The sequence below is a fragment of the Ammospiza caudacuta genome, chromosome 22, assembly GCF_027887145.1.
Source record: "Ammospiza caudacuta isolate bAmmCau1 chromosome 22, bAmmCau1.pri, whole genome shotgun sequence".
NCBI lineage: Eukaryota > Metazoa > Chordata > Aves > Passeriformes > Passerellidae > Ammospiza > Ammospiza caudacuta.
Window position 1 is genome coordinate 8,770,508 of NC_080614.1, and position 16,021 is coordinate 8,786,528.

The window sequence follows — 16,021 nt, forward strand, 5'->3', positions numbered from 1 at the left end:
GTGGAATTTTGGGGTGTCTGTGCAGGGCTGGGCGCAGGGCTGGATGATCCCTGTGGGTCCTTTCCTACTCAGGATATTCCGTGATTCCATGGCTGAACTCGGGCTGGGGCAGAGGATGCCCAGCACGGGGCAAAGGCACTGTGCTGTGAGAGAGGAGATGAGGGAGGTGGAAAAGCCGGAGAATGACCGGGAAAGGGGCCGGGAAAAGGGCTGGGGACAGGACTGGAGGAAGGGCAAGGGGAAGATCGGGAGAAGGGGGAAGAACTGGAGGAAGGGCTGGAAGAACGACCGGGAAGGATCTGGGCAAGGACCGGGGAAAGGACCGGGAAGGCTCGGGGGATGGACCGGGGTAAGAACCGGGGAAAAGACTGGAAGAAGGACCGGAGGAAGGACTAGAGGAAGGTCCGGGAAGGCTCAGGGGAAGGACTGGAGGAAAAACCACAGGAAGGACCGGAGGAAGAATCGGGGGAAGGACGAGGAAGGCTCGGGGGCAGAAACGGAGGAAGGATCAGAGGAAGGACCGGAGGAGGGACTGGAAAAAGGACGGGGAAGGCTCGGGAGCAGAATCAGAGGAAGAACCGGGAAGGCTCGCGGGTAGGACCGGAGGAAGGATCAGAGGAAGAACCGGGAGAAGGACTGGAAAAAGGACGGGAAGGCTGGGGGGCAGGATCAGAGGAATAACCAAGGGCAGGTCCAAAGGAAGCTCCGGGAAGGCTCGGGGACAGGATCAGAAGAAGCAGCGGGGGCCGGCTCAGAGGAAGCCCGGCCAGGCTCGAAGGCAGGCTCAGGGAGGACCGGGCAGGTCGGTGCCGCCCCGGAAGGAAGGCAGGAAGGCAGGAACACAGGAAAGCAGGCGGGCACCGTGCCGCAGCCATGGTGGTGCTGAGCGCGGCGCGCTGGCTGCGCAGCCGCCTCTCGGATCGCTTCTGGAGGGTGCAGGAGGTGCTCAAGTACGCGCGGGTGAGTGCGGGGTCCCCGCCGCTGTCCCCGCGTCCCCGGCACTGCCCTGTGCCCCGGGCACGGTCCCGGAGCCGGGAATGCACCATCCCTGCAGGGCTGGAAGGGCTCTGGAGCAGCCCGAGGGATCCCTGCCCGTAGCAGGCCGGGAATGCCCCAGCCCTGCAGGGCTGCAAGGGCTGTGGAGCGGCCTGAGGGGTCCCTGCCCACAGCAGGGCTGGCACTGGCTGTGCTCGGAGCTCCCTTGTGCACCCGAACCATTCCGGGCTTTTCTCTTGCTATAAAAGTGGTCTGTGTTTCATTAAATACAGCTGGGCTGGTTGTGTTTCCTTCTGAGTGTTTTTGCTTTGTTTGTTTTTCTGGGCAAAGAAAAAATTAACCTTGTTCTCAAGTGCATTTTGGATTTCTGCTGGAGTTCAAGCTGCTATGCTGAGGCTAGGAATTAACCTTTCTCAAGGGCATCCTAGGCACTATGATAAAATTCTTAAAATTACATCTTGCTGTAATGCTGAGATAGAAAAGTTGAAGGAAATGAGAATATTTTGGTTTTGTAGCACCTAAGCTGCCCACAGTATCAGTTATTCCTGGTGCAGCACTGGCTGCTTTCTCCTGTGTTGCGTTAGAGGGATGGCAGAGGACAAATTTAATTTTTTTTCTGTTTGATAAATGTTCCTTCCTAATCCCTGTGTTCCTAAAAACACAACAGAGGGGAGCTGAGGAATGAGGATAAATATGTGAATTCAGTGTATGATTTTGTAATTGCCTTTCCCACAGAACCACAGCCCAAAGCGAGGCCTGGTTTTGCCTCTGCTAAGCTGAGATTTTTCCGCCCTGCTCCAACTCCTCAGCTTCAGATTTTTCATGAAAAAAATTATATTTCCATGCTATTATATTCCATATGATATTATTTTTCATATATTTCCAAGATAAAAAGAATATTTTCATTATGTGCCAGCTGAAGGCTTAGGGGGTGCTTGTGAAGGTTTCCGTGATCGTCATTATGCAGAACTGGGAATGCAAATGAGCTTTATTAGTGTTATATATTTAAATTAATTAAATAAGACCATTATGGGGGTTTTTTGCAGCATTTTCGAGGCAGGAAGAACCGCTGCTACAAGCTGGCAGTGAGGAGCGTCCGCAGGGCTTTCGTGAAGTCCACCAAGGCCAGGAGGGAGAAGAAGAGATTCCTCAGAGCGGTAAAGAGCAAAGTGTTGGGTGGAAACATCAAAATGGGAGCCAGGCAGGAGTGAAACAGCTGCTTTTCTTACTCTGGGGGGGTTTATTTAAAAAAAATGAGTGAAAAGTTGGAGTTTAAAGCAACATTTTCTTGTGGGTCCCTTCCAGCTCAGGATATTCCATGAAAATATTATAATTTATATTTATATTTATATTTAATAAGTGTGGGCAGACAAGGGTTTATTTTAGAGTGTTTTATCATGCAATATATTGTTTTTTACAACTTCAGCTCTGGATCACAAGGATTGAGGCAGCTTCCCTTGAACATGGTTTGAAGTACCCAGCCTTCATAAGCAACCTAGCCAAGGTAAGGATGTGGTTTGGAGGATAATTATTTACTAATTAGAGAGATGAAAGGCTTGTGAAAGCAGTTCCATCCACTTCAGGAACTAAGTTCTGCCCTAAACTATTTCTCTTCCCTTTTATCCTGGTGAACATTGTGGCTTTACCTCATGTTCTGTCCCCAAAACTTAGGAATGGGATTTTTAAAATGCTTTTTTGTGAGCATTCAGTGACAGCTGCTTTTCCTTTTACTTCAAGAAATTTAAAAATACAAAACTTGTGTTAGCAAAAACCTCAAAAACCTAAGAAATCCTTATTTTTTTCATTATAATTGTGATTTGGTGAGTGTGGAGAATGCAGAAACTTGGTGCCATTGTCCCTTGTTTTTAAAACAATTTGTTTCAGTTTGCTGATTCTGTTTTAATTTTTTTTTTTTTTGAGCTGAAATGGATGCTATGGATTAACCTGGCCTTGAGGCAGAATTAGAGATTTTTCTTCACTTCTTGGTTTCTACCAGAAAAACTTTAGAGAAAGTCAGGAAATAATTTTTACATGGTAGGTTAATGAGACATCCATGGCCAGGGAGTGTCTGACAGTCTTAAACAGCTCCAAATTGCACAGGGTAGAAAAAAGTTAATCTGCTTTAAGACCTCAGGTCTTAAGCCTTAAGAGTGTTTAATCATACTTAATGAAGGGTGTTTATATAAACAGTAAAGAGTGTTCATTATATTTAATAAAGGGTGTTCATTATATTTAATACATTTAATTTTATTTAATAATAAAATTTTACTATATTTAATAAAATCTATTTAAATTAAATATATTTAAAACTAAGCATTGCAGTGTTGCTCCTAAAAATCACAGTCCTTAACCAACAATTTTTTCTTGCCTTTAGTCCCAGGTGGAGCTGAACAGGAAAGTTTTGGCTGACTTGGCTATTTATGAGCCAAAGACATTCAAATCCCTGGCAGCTTTAGCCCAGAGGAGGAGACAGGAAGGGTTCCTGGCTGCCCTGGGAGATGGAAAAGAACCTGAGGGGATATTTTCACGAATTGTGCACCACTCCTATTGATGTCAGAGCCTGTGTGTGTGTTTTAGAAGCAGGGGTTTGATTGTGATGCAAACCTGTCGTGGGACTGCTGCTGAAAAATGGAAAATGTGGAACAAATCCTCTGAGGATCATGTGGGTGTGAAGCTTCTCCTTGATGGCTTTTCCCCTGTGTTGTTGTCACTGAAACCCGTTAAATTAAAAGCACACTTCTAGATTAGCAGTCAGGCCACACAGTGGCTTAATAAAGGTATTTTCTTTTTGGTAACTGCTAGTAGAAAATAAATTTGATTTGTGTGGTGAATTCTGAATGGAGAGAACACTGGGATGGGAGGGAATGTTGACCCTCACAGGTGGAGCCTGGGAGTTAAGGATACGCATAGTTTGTACTTTAAAGATTTAATAAAGAGATTTTTATTGAAAACTGCTATGGGGAAACAATTTGTGTTAATTTTGGCACTTCAGTGGGAAAATACAGCTGGGGGATGGAGGGAGGGCAAGATGTCAACCCTCACACACAGCCCCTGTGTTAAGGACACATATAAGAACTTATAAAGGTAGTTTTAAGAACTTTATAAGAACTTATAAAGATAATTTTTTGTAATTGCTGTGGAGAAACAATTTTTGTGGTGAGTTCTGGCACTGCACAGCAAAAAACCAGCCTAGAGTGTGAGGGAGATGTCAGCTCTCAGACACGAACCCCGACAACCCTCAGGTGAAGGACAAACATAACCTATTCTGTTAAGGACTTAATATTAAACATATTTTTGGTACAACATTTTGTTGGCAACTGCTACGGGGAAACAATTTTTGTGGTGAAATTCTAGCATGGGGAAAACCCAACCGTGGTGCGGAGCGGCATGTCGGCCCTCTCATACTAACCTCGGCGGGCCCCACGTTAAGGACACACATTGTGTGTTTTTTTAGGGAATTAACAGAGATATTTAACACGGTGAGCGCATAGTGTGTTTTTTTTAGGGATTTAATAAAGATATTTAACTCGGTGAGCACATAGTGTGGTGCTTTAGGAAGTTAACAAAAATATTTAACTGGGTGAGCGCATAGTGTGGTTTTTTACGGAGTTAACGGAGATATTTAATTGGGTAAGAGCATAGTGTGTTTTTTTTTACGGAGTTAACGGAGATACTTAACTCGGTGAGGGCATAGAGTGGTTTTTTAGGGAGTTAACAAAGATATTTAGCTCGGTGACCGCTCAATTCCAGCCCCCTCACGCCCGTCCCCGCACGGCCCCGGCTCTGAGGGCGCCGCGGCCCCGCCCTGTCCGGATTCCCGGCCGCTGCGTCACCCCGCCGCGCGCGGCCCGGGCGGCGTCCTGCGTCACGGCTTCTCAGCCAATCAGCGGCCGCGGCCCCGCCGCGCTCCGCCAATCGGCGTCGGGCGGATGCTGGTGGGGGAAGGAGACGGAGCGCGGAGCCAGCGAGGCGGCGGCGGCACAAAATGGCGGCGGCGGCAGGCGGCGGCCCCGCGGGCCCTCAGGCGGCCGGCGCGGCTCCCGCCCCGGTACCGGGTCCCGGCGCGGTGCTGATCGGCGACCGGCTGTATTCGGGCGTGCTGATTACGCTGGAGAACTGCCTACTGCCCGAGCACACGCTGCGCTTCACGCCTTCCATGAGCAGCGGCCTAGACCCGGACACCGAGACCGAGCTGCGCGTCACCGGCTGCGAGCTCATCCAGGCGGCCGGGATCCTGCTGCGGCTGCCGCAGGTGGGGCCGGGCGCGGGCAGGGATGGGGCCAGGACTCAGCAGGGCTAGGCTGGGCTCTTCTTTGTGCGATCTCCCGGTTACCGGGCGGGCAGGCCCCGGGGGCGCCGCGCAGTTACCGGCCGGGCAGGCCGCGGGGCCGCCCGGTGTGCGGGGCTCGTTCGGGGCCGCCCGGTGCTCGGGGCTCGTTCCGGGCCGTTCGGAGCCGCTGGCTGCCGGATGCGGTGATGTCAGCGCCGCCCCCGCCGCCTCCGCGTGGCGATTGTGCAAAGACGGATTGGATTTCCTACGGCTCCTCTGCAGCCCCGGTGACCTCGGCGAGGTTTTTGTTTCCACGGAGAATTTCAGCCCAAACAGCCTCGCTGCTCTCTGAGAGTAAAACTTTCCGAGCCTTAGCGTAATCAAATGTATGCAAATCATGACGCGATTAGAGTGCTCCTCACTTTCCACGCCCAAAAAGCAAATATTTTTCTGACGTACTTTCATAACTTTGAATTTTATTTGGTTTTCAGAATTTTCTTGTTTTTTATTATTAATTTAATAGTTTAGAGCGTATTTCCACATATTTTATAAAAGAAAATTAGGATTTGCCGTCTGTATTTGACTTGTAGGCGGCATTTAAAGCATTGATAACATTTGGGCAATTTAATTACTTTAGTAATTAAACTTAAATACCATTAAACTTCCTCCTATGCTTAGTTAATCTTCTGGGTCTTAAATCTATTAAATTTTCTCCTTGGAAGTGGCAGTTTTGTTCATGGCTGTTGTGATTATCTCATTTTTAGGTGGCTATGGCTACGGGACAGGTGCTATTCCAGCGTTTCTTTTACACCAAGTCTTTTGTGAAGCATTCCATGGAGGTAAGAAGGCATTAAATGACATTTGTTGCCATATTTGACTTCTGATCTCTCTTGGCAAGCTGTTATCTGAGTGTGATCAGTGTTAGGAACTTGTCTGGAGTTTATAGAGAAATATGATTTTACAAAGCTATTTAATTGTGATTTTTGCCAAGTATTTGATATTTTCTTGGTTTTTTCCCTCATTATCCATCCTTAAACTGTTGTAGGAGCTCAGTTCCTGAACTAGAAATGAAATATAGAAAATATTCTATTTTGTGCTTGTTTTTCAGCATGTTTCCATGGCCTGTGTCCATCTGGCATCCAAAATTGAGGAAGCCCCCAGACGCATTCGGGATGTGATCAATGTGTTCCATCGCCTCAGACACCTGAGGGAGAAAAAGTAAGCTGAGATTTCTGAATTATCTGAGTTATCTCTGTTGTATTTAAGTTATTAAGCTTATTATTAACTATTATTATGATGCTATTATTAAACAATATAATCATTCCCTGTTTCATAAATCAGGGAATATTTCAGAGTGATCTCATGAAGTGAGCTGACCTGGTTTAATAAATCAATGTTTTGATGATCTAAATAATGATTTTTATTATTATTTTTACACAATTCAACCTGAGTTTTCCTAAGGATTAAGATGATAATTTTTTGAGTTTGACCTTGTCTTGCAGAAAACCTGTGCCTCTAATATTGGATCAGGAATATGTGAACTTGAAGAATCAAATAATTAAGGCAGAAAGAAGAGTGTTGAAGGAGTTGGGATTTTGTGTTCATGTGAAGCACCCTCATAAGGTTTGTATTTTCTAAATTCACTCCATAACCAAGGTTTTGTGTTCTGTAAACCTCTGAGGAGGCTGCCTGGAAGCTCTGTGGACTGCACATGATGATCAGTGAACTCAGTGAGATTTAGTTTCTTACCATCCTGATGTTTTCTTTCTCATTTAAGAGACTCTTACTAATTGCTCTCGTATCACTGCTGGGTGACGGCGAGGTGGCTGCAGGTGCTCATTATTCCTGGAAGGCAAATTGGATCAGTAGGTAGCTGTGGTGGTAGAAAACATCACCTCAGTTTAGATTCCCCCAAGCAGGGAACAATTTGGAGGCCTGGGGTTGTCCTGGTCACTCGTGCTGAGGTATTAAAGATCTCTGAGCCAGTTTGGAGTGTGTTAAAGCCACGCTCAGGCTTGGCTAGAACTGAGGCAAGGCTCAAATAAAAGTAACAAGTGTCAGAGTGGATGATACTTGGAAGATACAATTGCCTCAAATGTTTAAATTGTGCTTTAGCTGGTAAAAGAACTTTGATTTTTGTGCCAGCACAATTGGGGATCTTGGTCTTCTCTGCTCTAAAAACCTCCTGTTCAGAGCTGCCTTCTGAGCTTCTTGACATTCAGAATTTCCTGTTGTCACCCACCCCAGAGGGCAGCTGTAGCTTGTTAATGGGGTGAATTCTGCCATTATCCTTCCTCTCTGCAGCCTTGTTTTCCTTCCAAACTTGAGGAAAACCCCTCAGAGCTGAACAAACCCTGGCACAGTGTTAGATCTGTTCTCTGCAAGCACTGCCAGCTTCCCTCACTGCTGATTGCACCAGCTAAAAAAGGATTTGTGAGGTTTGTAGGAGAACAAAATCAACCCACAAAATCCCTAAATCAAAATGCCTAAATGAAAATCCATCCACAAAATCCCTGAATCAAAATCCATCACAGAATACCCGAACCAAACCCAGGTGGAGACAAGGCCAGGACAGAAGGGCTCAGAAGGTCAGAGCTGGTGTGGATAAACACTGGGGATGGTGCAAACTCTTGATGTGTGGAGTGCTTTAGGCCTTGAAAGAGGATCACAGATGCCTCATGGATGTCCCTCTGCAGTGAGCAGGTGGCTCTCCAGATGCTGGTTAATAACTCAATGACCCATATCTTCCAGATAATCGTTATGTACCTTCAGGTATTAGAATGTGAACGTAACCAACACCTGGTCCAGACCTCATGGTAAGTTGATTTTCTTTGTTCTAAGAGACCAGAAGGGGCAGTAGCAGAAATATGTCACTTGAGGCACTGGGCAGGATTGCTCAGCAGTGCTTGGGGCCACCCCAGACAGCTCCACTGTCCTTGGTGTGCCCCAAACTTCCCAAAAGTTGAGCGGCCTCTTAAGTTGGAGGCAGTGTTTTAATGGTAAGGTAGCTTTCCACCCTGACTCCTCACTTCCCTCCTCTCTGCTCTCACTTTCCAGCTGAAGGGAAAAGCTTGGGTGGGTTTAGAGTTGTTCTCTTGGGGTTTTCTTCAGGGTTAATGCAAGTTTGTTCCCAGTGCTGGGAAATGGCTTTTCCCAGGGCCTGAGTTTGATTTCAGGTGTATCTAAAGCTCAGCACAGATAAATTTCTTTTATCTATGTGGATAATGCAAGATGTCAGCTTCTAAGAGTGGATAGATGGATAGCCTGCATTCATATTTGCCAAGAAATGTTCTCTGTCTTGTTGCTCTCATTTAATAAATATTTACTCGGGGGTGGGAAGCTTCTGTAAAATTCCACATCTTAAACTTTACCAAATAATCCTTTTTTAACAATAAAAAAAAAAAAAAAAAAAAAAAAAAACACCTTTAGTGAATCCAGAGACCATATTTCTGCTGACTGAACTGTCTGGTACTGTGAGCTGTGTGTAGAGAACCAGTTTTGACTTTTCTTTTCTGTACTCTTTTGATCAAAGGGTAGCCTCTGAGGGTAAGTGACTAAGACTTCTCCTCTGCTGCCCATGGTGCAGGGATAGCTGCCGTCTTCAGTCAACCCAAAGCTCTCCCAAGAGAAGGCTGGCTCTAGACAGGTGGTATATACATGATAGTAGAGTAACTGGCCAACTGCTTCTTGTGCTTCTATTTTTATTTTTTATTTTACTCTGCATTTTTTTTTGATTGTTTGTATATTTGATAACCTGAGCGTTCAAGTTCTGAATTTATTTTTTTTTAAATTGTTCTATTTCTCTTAACTGTTATAATGTGGTGTGTTTATGATAAATGAATTAAGGTGGGGTTTAAAGCTTTTAAAAGGGATGAATTAACAACAGAAAAATGAATAGTTTGAAAGATACAATTATCTGAAATGTTTAAATGAAAATGTTTAAGTGATAAAGCTAGTACATGTGTGAAGCTTGGAGACCAAATGTGATATTTAGAGACACTTCCCAGAAGCATTGCATGGAGCAGTGGAATGGGATTTTGGACTGCCAGAATCTGCTGGTTATGGAAGGAGGGGAGGGGAAGGGGAGGGAGGGAATTACCCCAGCTGGGAGAGGGGTCAGATGTTCCAATCACACATCTCTGTGCTCGTGTTTGTTGCTTCCAGTACCCAAGAACTGGTGGGTATCCAGTATAACTGGTTTTTGAAATGTGCATTTTTACAACATGACCTTTTTCTTAAGCTATTGTGACAAGGATTCATTTCCTCCTGTGTCTGGCTGAGCCCACAGGGAAAATGTGCAGAGGCCAAGCTTGGAAGCTGGAATAGTTCTCAATTTGGCAAATCAGAAAAAAAACCACTGTGGAGCTTCCAGATGTTCAAAGTCAACCTTTCCTTTATAATTCCTTTGGCCAAAAGCTTTGTGCTCTCTTTGTAGGGGGTTTAGAAGTTCCTTTCTCCCAGAAAGATGAGCTGATGTTGCTTTTTTGGGGCAGCAGTTGCTGTTTGTGTGAACAAGAATTGAGGACAGGTGGGAGTTGGAAACTCTGGGATTCCAATCCCTCCTCTCTGTCCTTGCAAACCTTGCAGGTGCCTGTGGTCTCTGCTTGGATACCTTGGGGGTCAGTGAATCCTTGTATACTGGGTACCCACATGGGTAATTATTATTGTTTAAAGTATTATTTTAAGGACTTTTCTTATGTCTGGTTTTAGTTTTTCTCATCTGATATTTTATTGACATATGTGCTCTCAAGTGTAGATCTCCTAAAGCACATCAGCTGAGAGATTCACAGGAATTTACTTTGTGTATTTAAGATTTAACAACAAATAATGCTTCATTGTACTGACTGGAATATGTGCAATATTTTACAGTTTGCTCATTCTGTGAATATTCATTTTAAGCAACCTTACTGAAATGGGACAATTTGGAAACCTTATTTCATGTGCCACAGAGGAGATCTGCCTGAATTCTGACTGTTCTCCTGAACTGATCTTCCCAAATACCCTGATTTCTCCTATGGCTGACTTTGTGCATCAAAAAGAATTCTGTTCTGGATGGAAATGGACCCTGAAACCCCACTGGAAGTTGAGCTGTGCTGAAGAGGATTTCATTTCATGGGAGAACTGCTCCAGGAGCTGCAGCTTTTGCCACACACCTGGTCCTGCCCTGTTGCAGGGGGACATGTGAACCTAAAATTCTATTTCTGAGTATTTCTGAGCACACTGTATGTTGTCTTGATGAAAATAACTTGTTTATTGCATGAGAGCAGGCCAGTAGAGATCCAGCAGCAAAAGTGAAGTTAAAATTGGTTCTCTTCTCACCACTGAATTTGCAGCAGTCAGACTTTGTTTCTGTCACACATCCCTCCCCTTGAGGGATTTAATTTTAGTTATTCCTTTTATTTTTCTTGTAGTAAAACCATTCAGCTTCTCTTTAGATTTACAGGAATAGAATGTTGAAGTCTAGTAACTGAATGCAGAAAGAAATAGCCCTTGTAGAAGTAAAACCAAGTCAAAACCCCAAAAAAAGAGCCCCAAAGAGCTTTGCAGTGCCTTGCAACCTCCTGCTCTCCTGTTTTTCAGGAACTACATGAACGACAGCCTGAGAACAGATGTGTTTGTGAGGTTCCAGCCAGAGAGCATTGCCTGTGCCTGCATTTACCTGGCAGCCAGGACACTGGAGGTGAGCCACACTTTGATGGATTTGGGGTTTTTTTCAAGCCTTTTTAACAGGAAGAGAAATATGAGCTTTGTCTGTCTCTCCTTTTAGATCCCTCTTCCAAATCGCCCACATTGGTTTTTACTGTTTGGAGCAACAGAGGAAGAAATTCAAGAAATCTGCTTAAAAATCTTGCAGCTCTACACAAGGAAAAAGGTTTGCTTGTTTTTCATGTTGGGAGCCCTCAGTGAAGGAGTTGGAAAATTTGAGCTTGTTTAAAACCACAGCTGCAAGCCTGGAACAAACAGCCACTGCCTGGAACCCCTTGAATTTTCATTCCTCTCCCTGGGAATGGGTAAGCAGCAAATTCAGCTCTCACAAGCAGTGCTCCTGTGTTTATAGGTGGATTTATCTGATCTGGAAAGTAAAATAGAAAAGAAGAAATTGGCCATTGAAGAGGCAAAGGCACAAGCTAAAGGTCTGGTACCTGAGGGAGTTCCAAGCTTGGATAACACATCGGGATTTTCCCCCATCCCAAAAAATGGTAAATAGTGGATAACTCATTTTTAATAACGCTTTCACATCTTTCATGTATATTTACCCTTTTGGGAAGCTTTTACAAGTGTGGTTTGGAGTTTGTTGGGGATTTTTTTAAGATGGCTTTTAGCACTACTCGACTGGCTTTGAATAGCAGTGTAGCTTTGTGATTTCTTGAATCAGATAAAAGCTAAAATCAAATTAGTCTGAAATTAAGACTAGTTTAAACCCATATAGGCCAGGGGCTTGTTTTAATGTGGATTTGGCAATAAACTCAAATCCTTGCCCCTGGCACGTTGTGCTGATGCAATATTGAAGCAGAGCTGGGATGTTGGGTGAGGAATCTGTTGGTTAAAGTTTCCAGTCTGGTGCAGTCTCACCTAGAAGACAAAATTCACCATCTTCTCCCCCAGTTTACCTTTCAAACAATGCAGAATAATTGGCAAGGAAAGGAGGGTGGTTTGCTGCCTTTTCTTGCTGTGACTTCAGTACTTTGGCAGAAACATTTCAGGTGAATTTCTGCCTTCTGTGAACTTGTTGAGATCTGCTTGTGGGTGGCTGTGTGAGCAAAGCCCAGCTGTGCAGACTTGGGGTGAGGGGAGCCTCAAGTCCTTTCAGGTACTTTCCAAAGAGGTAACAAAGGCTTCTTCTTGCAGAGTCTCCAAAAGAGGTGAAAGGAAACAAACCCTCACCCCTACCTGTGCAGGCCATGAAGAATGCAAAAAGGAAAACAGAGGGAGCCAAGAGAACCAGCTCCAACAGCCCAGTAAATGGGTAAGGTTTTGTAAGGAAACAGCTGATTTTTATCCCATGAGTACTTAAAGCTAAATAACTGAGTGTTCTTTGTGTCTGGCAGTGTCCAGAAAGGAAGAGAGAGCAGGAGTCGAAGTGGAAGCAGAGATCAGAGTTACTCAAGGTCCCCATCGAGGTCTGCATCCCCCAAGCACAGGTAGGGTGTGATCCCAGTCCCTCCAGTCTCATTTCCCAGTCTCAGCTTTGATAATTCATCACCAGGAGGCTGAGGGGATCCAGCTGTGGGTATTCACAGCATTACTGGAACTGGAGCTCCTAAAAAATTCAGTGTTTTTACTGTAGCCAGATGGAAATTTAGGACACAAGATGCGTTCTCATGGTGGAACAGCAAAATGCAGAAGGACATTCTTCGAATTTAAAATGCAAAAGAATGGTCTTAAAATTCCAAATGTAGAAGGGCATTCTTAAAATTCAAAATACAGAAGGAAGGTCTTAAAATTCAAAATATATATACAGAAAATTCAAAATGCAGAATGGCATTCTTAAAAATTCAGAATGCAGAATGGCTGTCTTAAAATTCAAAATGCAAGAGGGCGGTCTTAAAATTCAAAATATAGTAGGATGTTCTTAAAATTTAAAATGCAGCAGGACATTCTTTAAATTCCAAATATAGAAGGACATTCTTAAAATTCAAAATGCAGAAGGGTGGTCGTCAAATTTGAAATATAGAAGGACGTTCTTAAAATTCAAAGTACAGCAGGATGTTCTCCAAATTCAAGGAAATGGCAAAATGAGGAAGGACATTCTTCAAATGCAAAATATGGAAGGACATTCTTCAAATGCAAATTGCAGAAGGACGTTCTTCCAATTGAAAATGAGGAAGGAAGGTCTTAAAATCCAAGAAAGCAGCAAAATGCAGAATGAAGTTGTTGTAATTGAAGAAAACAAGGTTTGCTCTGTTTTCCCTTGCAGGAAGAGCGAGAGCTACTCCACGTCCAGCGGCTCCAAGTCGCAGAGCCGCTCCCGGAGCCGCAGCGATTCCCCCCCGAGGCAGTTCAACCACAGCTCCGCCTACAAGGGCTCCAAGGGCCGCGGCTACAAGAAATCCAAGGACTACAGCAAGTACCAGGGGGGGCACAAGGGCCGCAGGTCCCGCTCCAGGAGCTCCTCCCGCTCCCGCAGCCGCTCCCGCGAGCGCCCCGAGCACGCGGGCAAGTACAAGAAGAAGGGCCAGGGACACTACTACCGCAACCACCGGCACGAGAGAGCGCGCTCCTACGAGAGAGGGCACCGCTACGACAGGGACAGGGACAGGGAGAGGGACAGGGAGCACCCCGGGCACAGCCGGCACCGCCGGTGAGATGGACGGACGGACAGAGAGCAGCCTGGGCACAGCTGGCGCCGCCGGAGAGGGACAGACAGACAGAGCGCCCTGGGCACAGCCGGTGAGCCCCCGGGGCTGCTCCCGTGGGATTCTCACCGGTGGGTCCTGATGGGGTAGCTAAGGGAATTCCTGCTGGTCATCCCCTTCTGGGGCTCCTCCTGGGGGAGTTCCTGCTGGGGCTGCTTCCCAAGGGAATTCCTGCCAGTGAGCTCCTGAGCTGCTTCTGAGGGAGTTCCTGGTGGTTAGCCCTTCCTGGGCTGCTCCTGGGCTGGTTCTCACTGGTGAGCCCTTCTTGGGCTGCTCCTGAGGGAATTCCTGCTGGTGAGCCCCCACTGGGGCTGCTCCCAAGGGGATTCCTGCTGGTGAGCCCCTGGGCTGCTTCCCAAAGGTCCTGCTGGGGCTGATTCCCAAAGGAATTCTCCTGGTGAGCCCACCAGGCTGCTTCCTGGAATTCCCAGAGAGAATTCCCTCTGGTGATCTGGGGTTGCTTCCTGATGGAATTCTCTCTCTGGCACCCTGGGCACAGAGCTGGGAGCTGCTTCCCCATGGAATGCCCACCAGGGCTGCTCTCTGAGGGATTTCCCTGCAGCACCCAGGCACAGTTGATGAGATGGGGCTGCTTCCCGTGGGAATTCCCTCTGGCACCACTGGTGAACCAGCAGAGCTCGTTCCCCATGGCTTGTGCAGGGTTAATCTGGCTCCTGAATTGTGCTCATCCCTGAACCCAAAGCAAAGCCTGGCAGGTGATGTCAGCAGTGCCGCTGTCACCCTCACTTGGGGCTCCTGTCCTGCTCCTCAGCGTTTCCATCCCCAGGACAGCCCATCCTTGGGGTGCTGTGCCCAGCAGCTCTTCCCTGTGGGGCTGGGAAGCTGCTCAGCCCCCCAGGAATGGTTTGGTGCTACCAATGCCCTCTTTCCATGCTGGCTCGGTGATGTTGTACAGGTGGGAGGTGATTTTTTTTTTTTTAGTCGTGTTGCCTATATTAGGTTTTCTGTGTATATATATATATATATATTTTGCAGTGTTACAGTATGGGAAAATGGCCTTCCTAGCCTTTACACTTTACCCACAATGTAAATAAGCATTTGTTTAATACAGGTGAAGATATATACAGAAAAATTCAAAAACTTGAATTCTATCAAAAGAAAAAAAAAAGACTTGTGTAGAAAATTCTGATAAATGTGAAAGTATTTAGCTCTGTGCATTGAGAGTAGAATATTTTTATCTGTGCAATGCTGTGTGCAGGCCACCAGCTCAGAAGACATTTCCTATATATCCATTTGAAGTGGTTGAAAATTCTTGACTCAGGATCTTTGAAGAATTGGTAGTTTGTCAGTCTGCATGCTTGATGAACAGAGCAATTAAAACTCCAATTAGCAGAGCCCCACAGCCCAGTAGTATCAGTTCTAGTGGTATATCTGAGCTGTTACTCTCATGCTCCCTAATTTCATTAAAGTATTTGATTTTCTATTACATTCACTTGAGTTTCTTATGAGCTCCACCACTTGTGCCTACTCATAAGGAAAGAAATTGCTGCAAAATGAAGATATTTTTAAACTGTAATAGATTCAAGACTTGGAATTCAATCCCGGTTCCCTTAAAGGCAGGAATTTTGGGCACCAAATATAAAATCCCCCAATCCACTAAGATTTGAGGTGGGAATTGCATTGCTGTGACTTCTGGAGGAGCTGGCAGTCCCAGCTGAGCTCCCTGAGCTGGGTTTGCTCACCTGGACAAGGAGGAGGAGCTGGGCTTGAGGAGAATCCCATCCCTTGGGATGTGGGCCACTTCTTGGGGGTGAAAATGTTGGGGTGGCTGAACAGCTGGGGTGGGTTTGCTGGGACATTGGGGGCGAAAATTTTTGGGTGGCTGAACATCTGGGGTGGGTTTGCTGGGGCTCTGAGAAGTGAAAATGTTGGGGTGGCTGAACATTGTGGTGGGTTTGCTGGGACTTTGGAGGATGAAAATCTTGGGCTGGCTGAACATCTCGGGTTTGCTGGGACGCCAAGGAGTGAAAATGTTGGGGTGGCTGATTGTCTTGTGTGGGTTTGCTGGGGCATTGAAGATGAAAATTTTGGGGTGGCTGAACATTGTGGTGGGTTTGCTGGGACTTTGGGGGCTGAAAATTTGGGGTTTGGGGTGTCTGAACATCTGCTGGGTTTGCTGGGACATTGGGGCTGCACTTTGGGGTGGGTTTGCTGGGACATGGGGGGTGAAGATTTTGGGGTGGCCGAACAGCTGGGCTGGGTTTGCTGGGACATTGGAGGATGAAAATTTTGGGGTGGCTGAACATTGTGCTGGGTTTATGGGACACTGAGGCAGTCAGTGCTGCTGCTGGAGCTGGCAGAAGTTCACCTGAAATCCAAAGCCCCACGTGCACCTGAGTGTGCAAACAGCTCTCAAACCTTCAGGTGAGTTATGGCT

The 16,021-nt window shown here is 46.1% G+C and overlaps 2 protein-coding genes across 8 annotated transcripts; both read left to right on the top strand.

Moving 5' to 3' along the window:
• Positions 1-736: 736 nt before the first annotated feature.
• On the top strand, positions 737-3,951 carry MRPL20 (mitochondrial ribosomal protein L20). Its single transcript, XM_058818843.1, has 4 exons — positions 737-960; positions 2,043-2,153; positions 2,423-2,500; positions 3,371-3,951. Exons 1-4 carry the CDS (start codon positions 874-876, stop codon positions 3,545-3,547), a joined length of 453 nt encoding a protein of 150 aa, XP_058674826.1. The 5' UTR covers positions 737-873; the 3' UTR covers positions 3,548-3,951.
• A 1,030-nt stretch (positions 3,952-4,981) lies between these two features.
• Positions 4,982-15,070, top strand: CCNL2 (cyclin L2). Of its 7 annotated transcripts, none has more exons than XM_058818694.1 (11): positions 4,982-5,248; positions 6,031-6,105; positions 6,375-6,484; positions 6,769-6,889; positions 8,018-8,082; positions 10,847-10,946; positions 11,034-11,138; positions 11,325-11,466; positions 12,116-12,233; positions 12,316-12,408; positions 13,185-15,070. In XM_058818694.1, the coding sequence occupies exons 1-11, from the start codon at positions 4,982-4,984 to the stop codon at positions 13,570-13,572; spliced, it is 1,584 nt and encodes a 527-aa protein (XP_058674677.1). In that variant the 3' UTR covers positions 13,573-15,070. The 7 variants fall into 7 exon arrangements, with proteins under 7 accessions (XP_058674677.1, XP_058674678.1, XP_058674683.1 ...); XM_058818695.1 differs by lacking the exon at positions 4,982-5,248 and adding an exon at positions 5,270-5,652; XM_058818699.1 differs by lacking the exons at positions 4,982-5,248; positions 6,031-6,105; positions 6,375-6,484; positions 6,769-6,889 and adding an exon at positions 8,799-8,912 and having other exon boundaries at positions 7,141-8,082.
• Positions 15,071-16,021: the final 951 nt, after the last annotated feature.

Excerpts from the sequence above, each read along its gene's own strand:
- MRPL20 (XM_058818843.1), top strand. The coding sequence starts at position 874 with ATGGTGGTGCTGAGCGCGGCGCGCTGGCTGCGCAGCCGCCTCTCGGAT. Across the intron at positions 961-2,042 it reads AGGTGCTCAAGTACGCGCGG|CATTTTCGAGGCAGGAAGAA; the intron begins GTGAGTGCGGGG and ends GGTTTTTTGCAG. Across the intron at positions 2,501-3,370 it reads TCATAAGCAACCTAGCCAAG|TCCCAGGTGGAGCTGAACAG; the intron begins GTAAGGATGTGG and ends TCTTGCCTTTAG.
- CCNL2 (XM_058818694.1), top strand. The coding sequence starts at position 4,982 with ATGGCGGCGGCGGCAGGCGGCGGCCCCGCGGGCCCTCAGGCGGCCGGC. Across the intron at positions 11,467-12,115 it reads TTCCCCCATCCCAAAAAATG|AGTCTCCAAAAGAGGTGAAA; the intron begins GTAAATAGTGGA and ends TTCTTCTTGCAG. Across the intron at positions 12,234-12,315 it reads TCCAACAGCCCAGTAAATGG|TGTCCAGAAAGGAAGAGAGA; the intron begins GTAAGGTTTTGT and ends TGTGTCTGGCAG.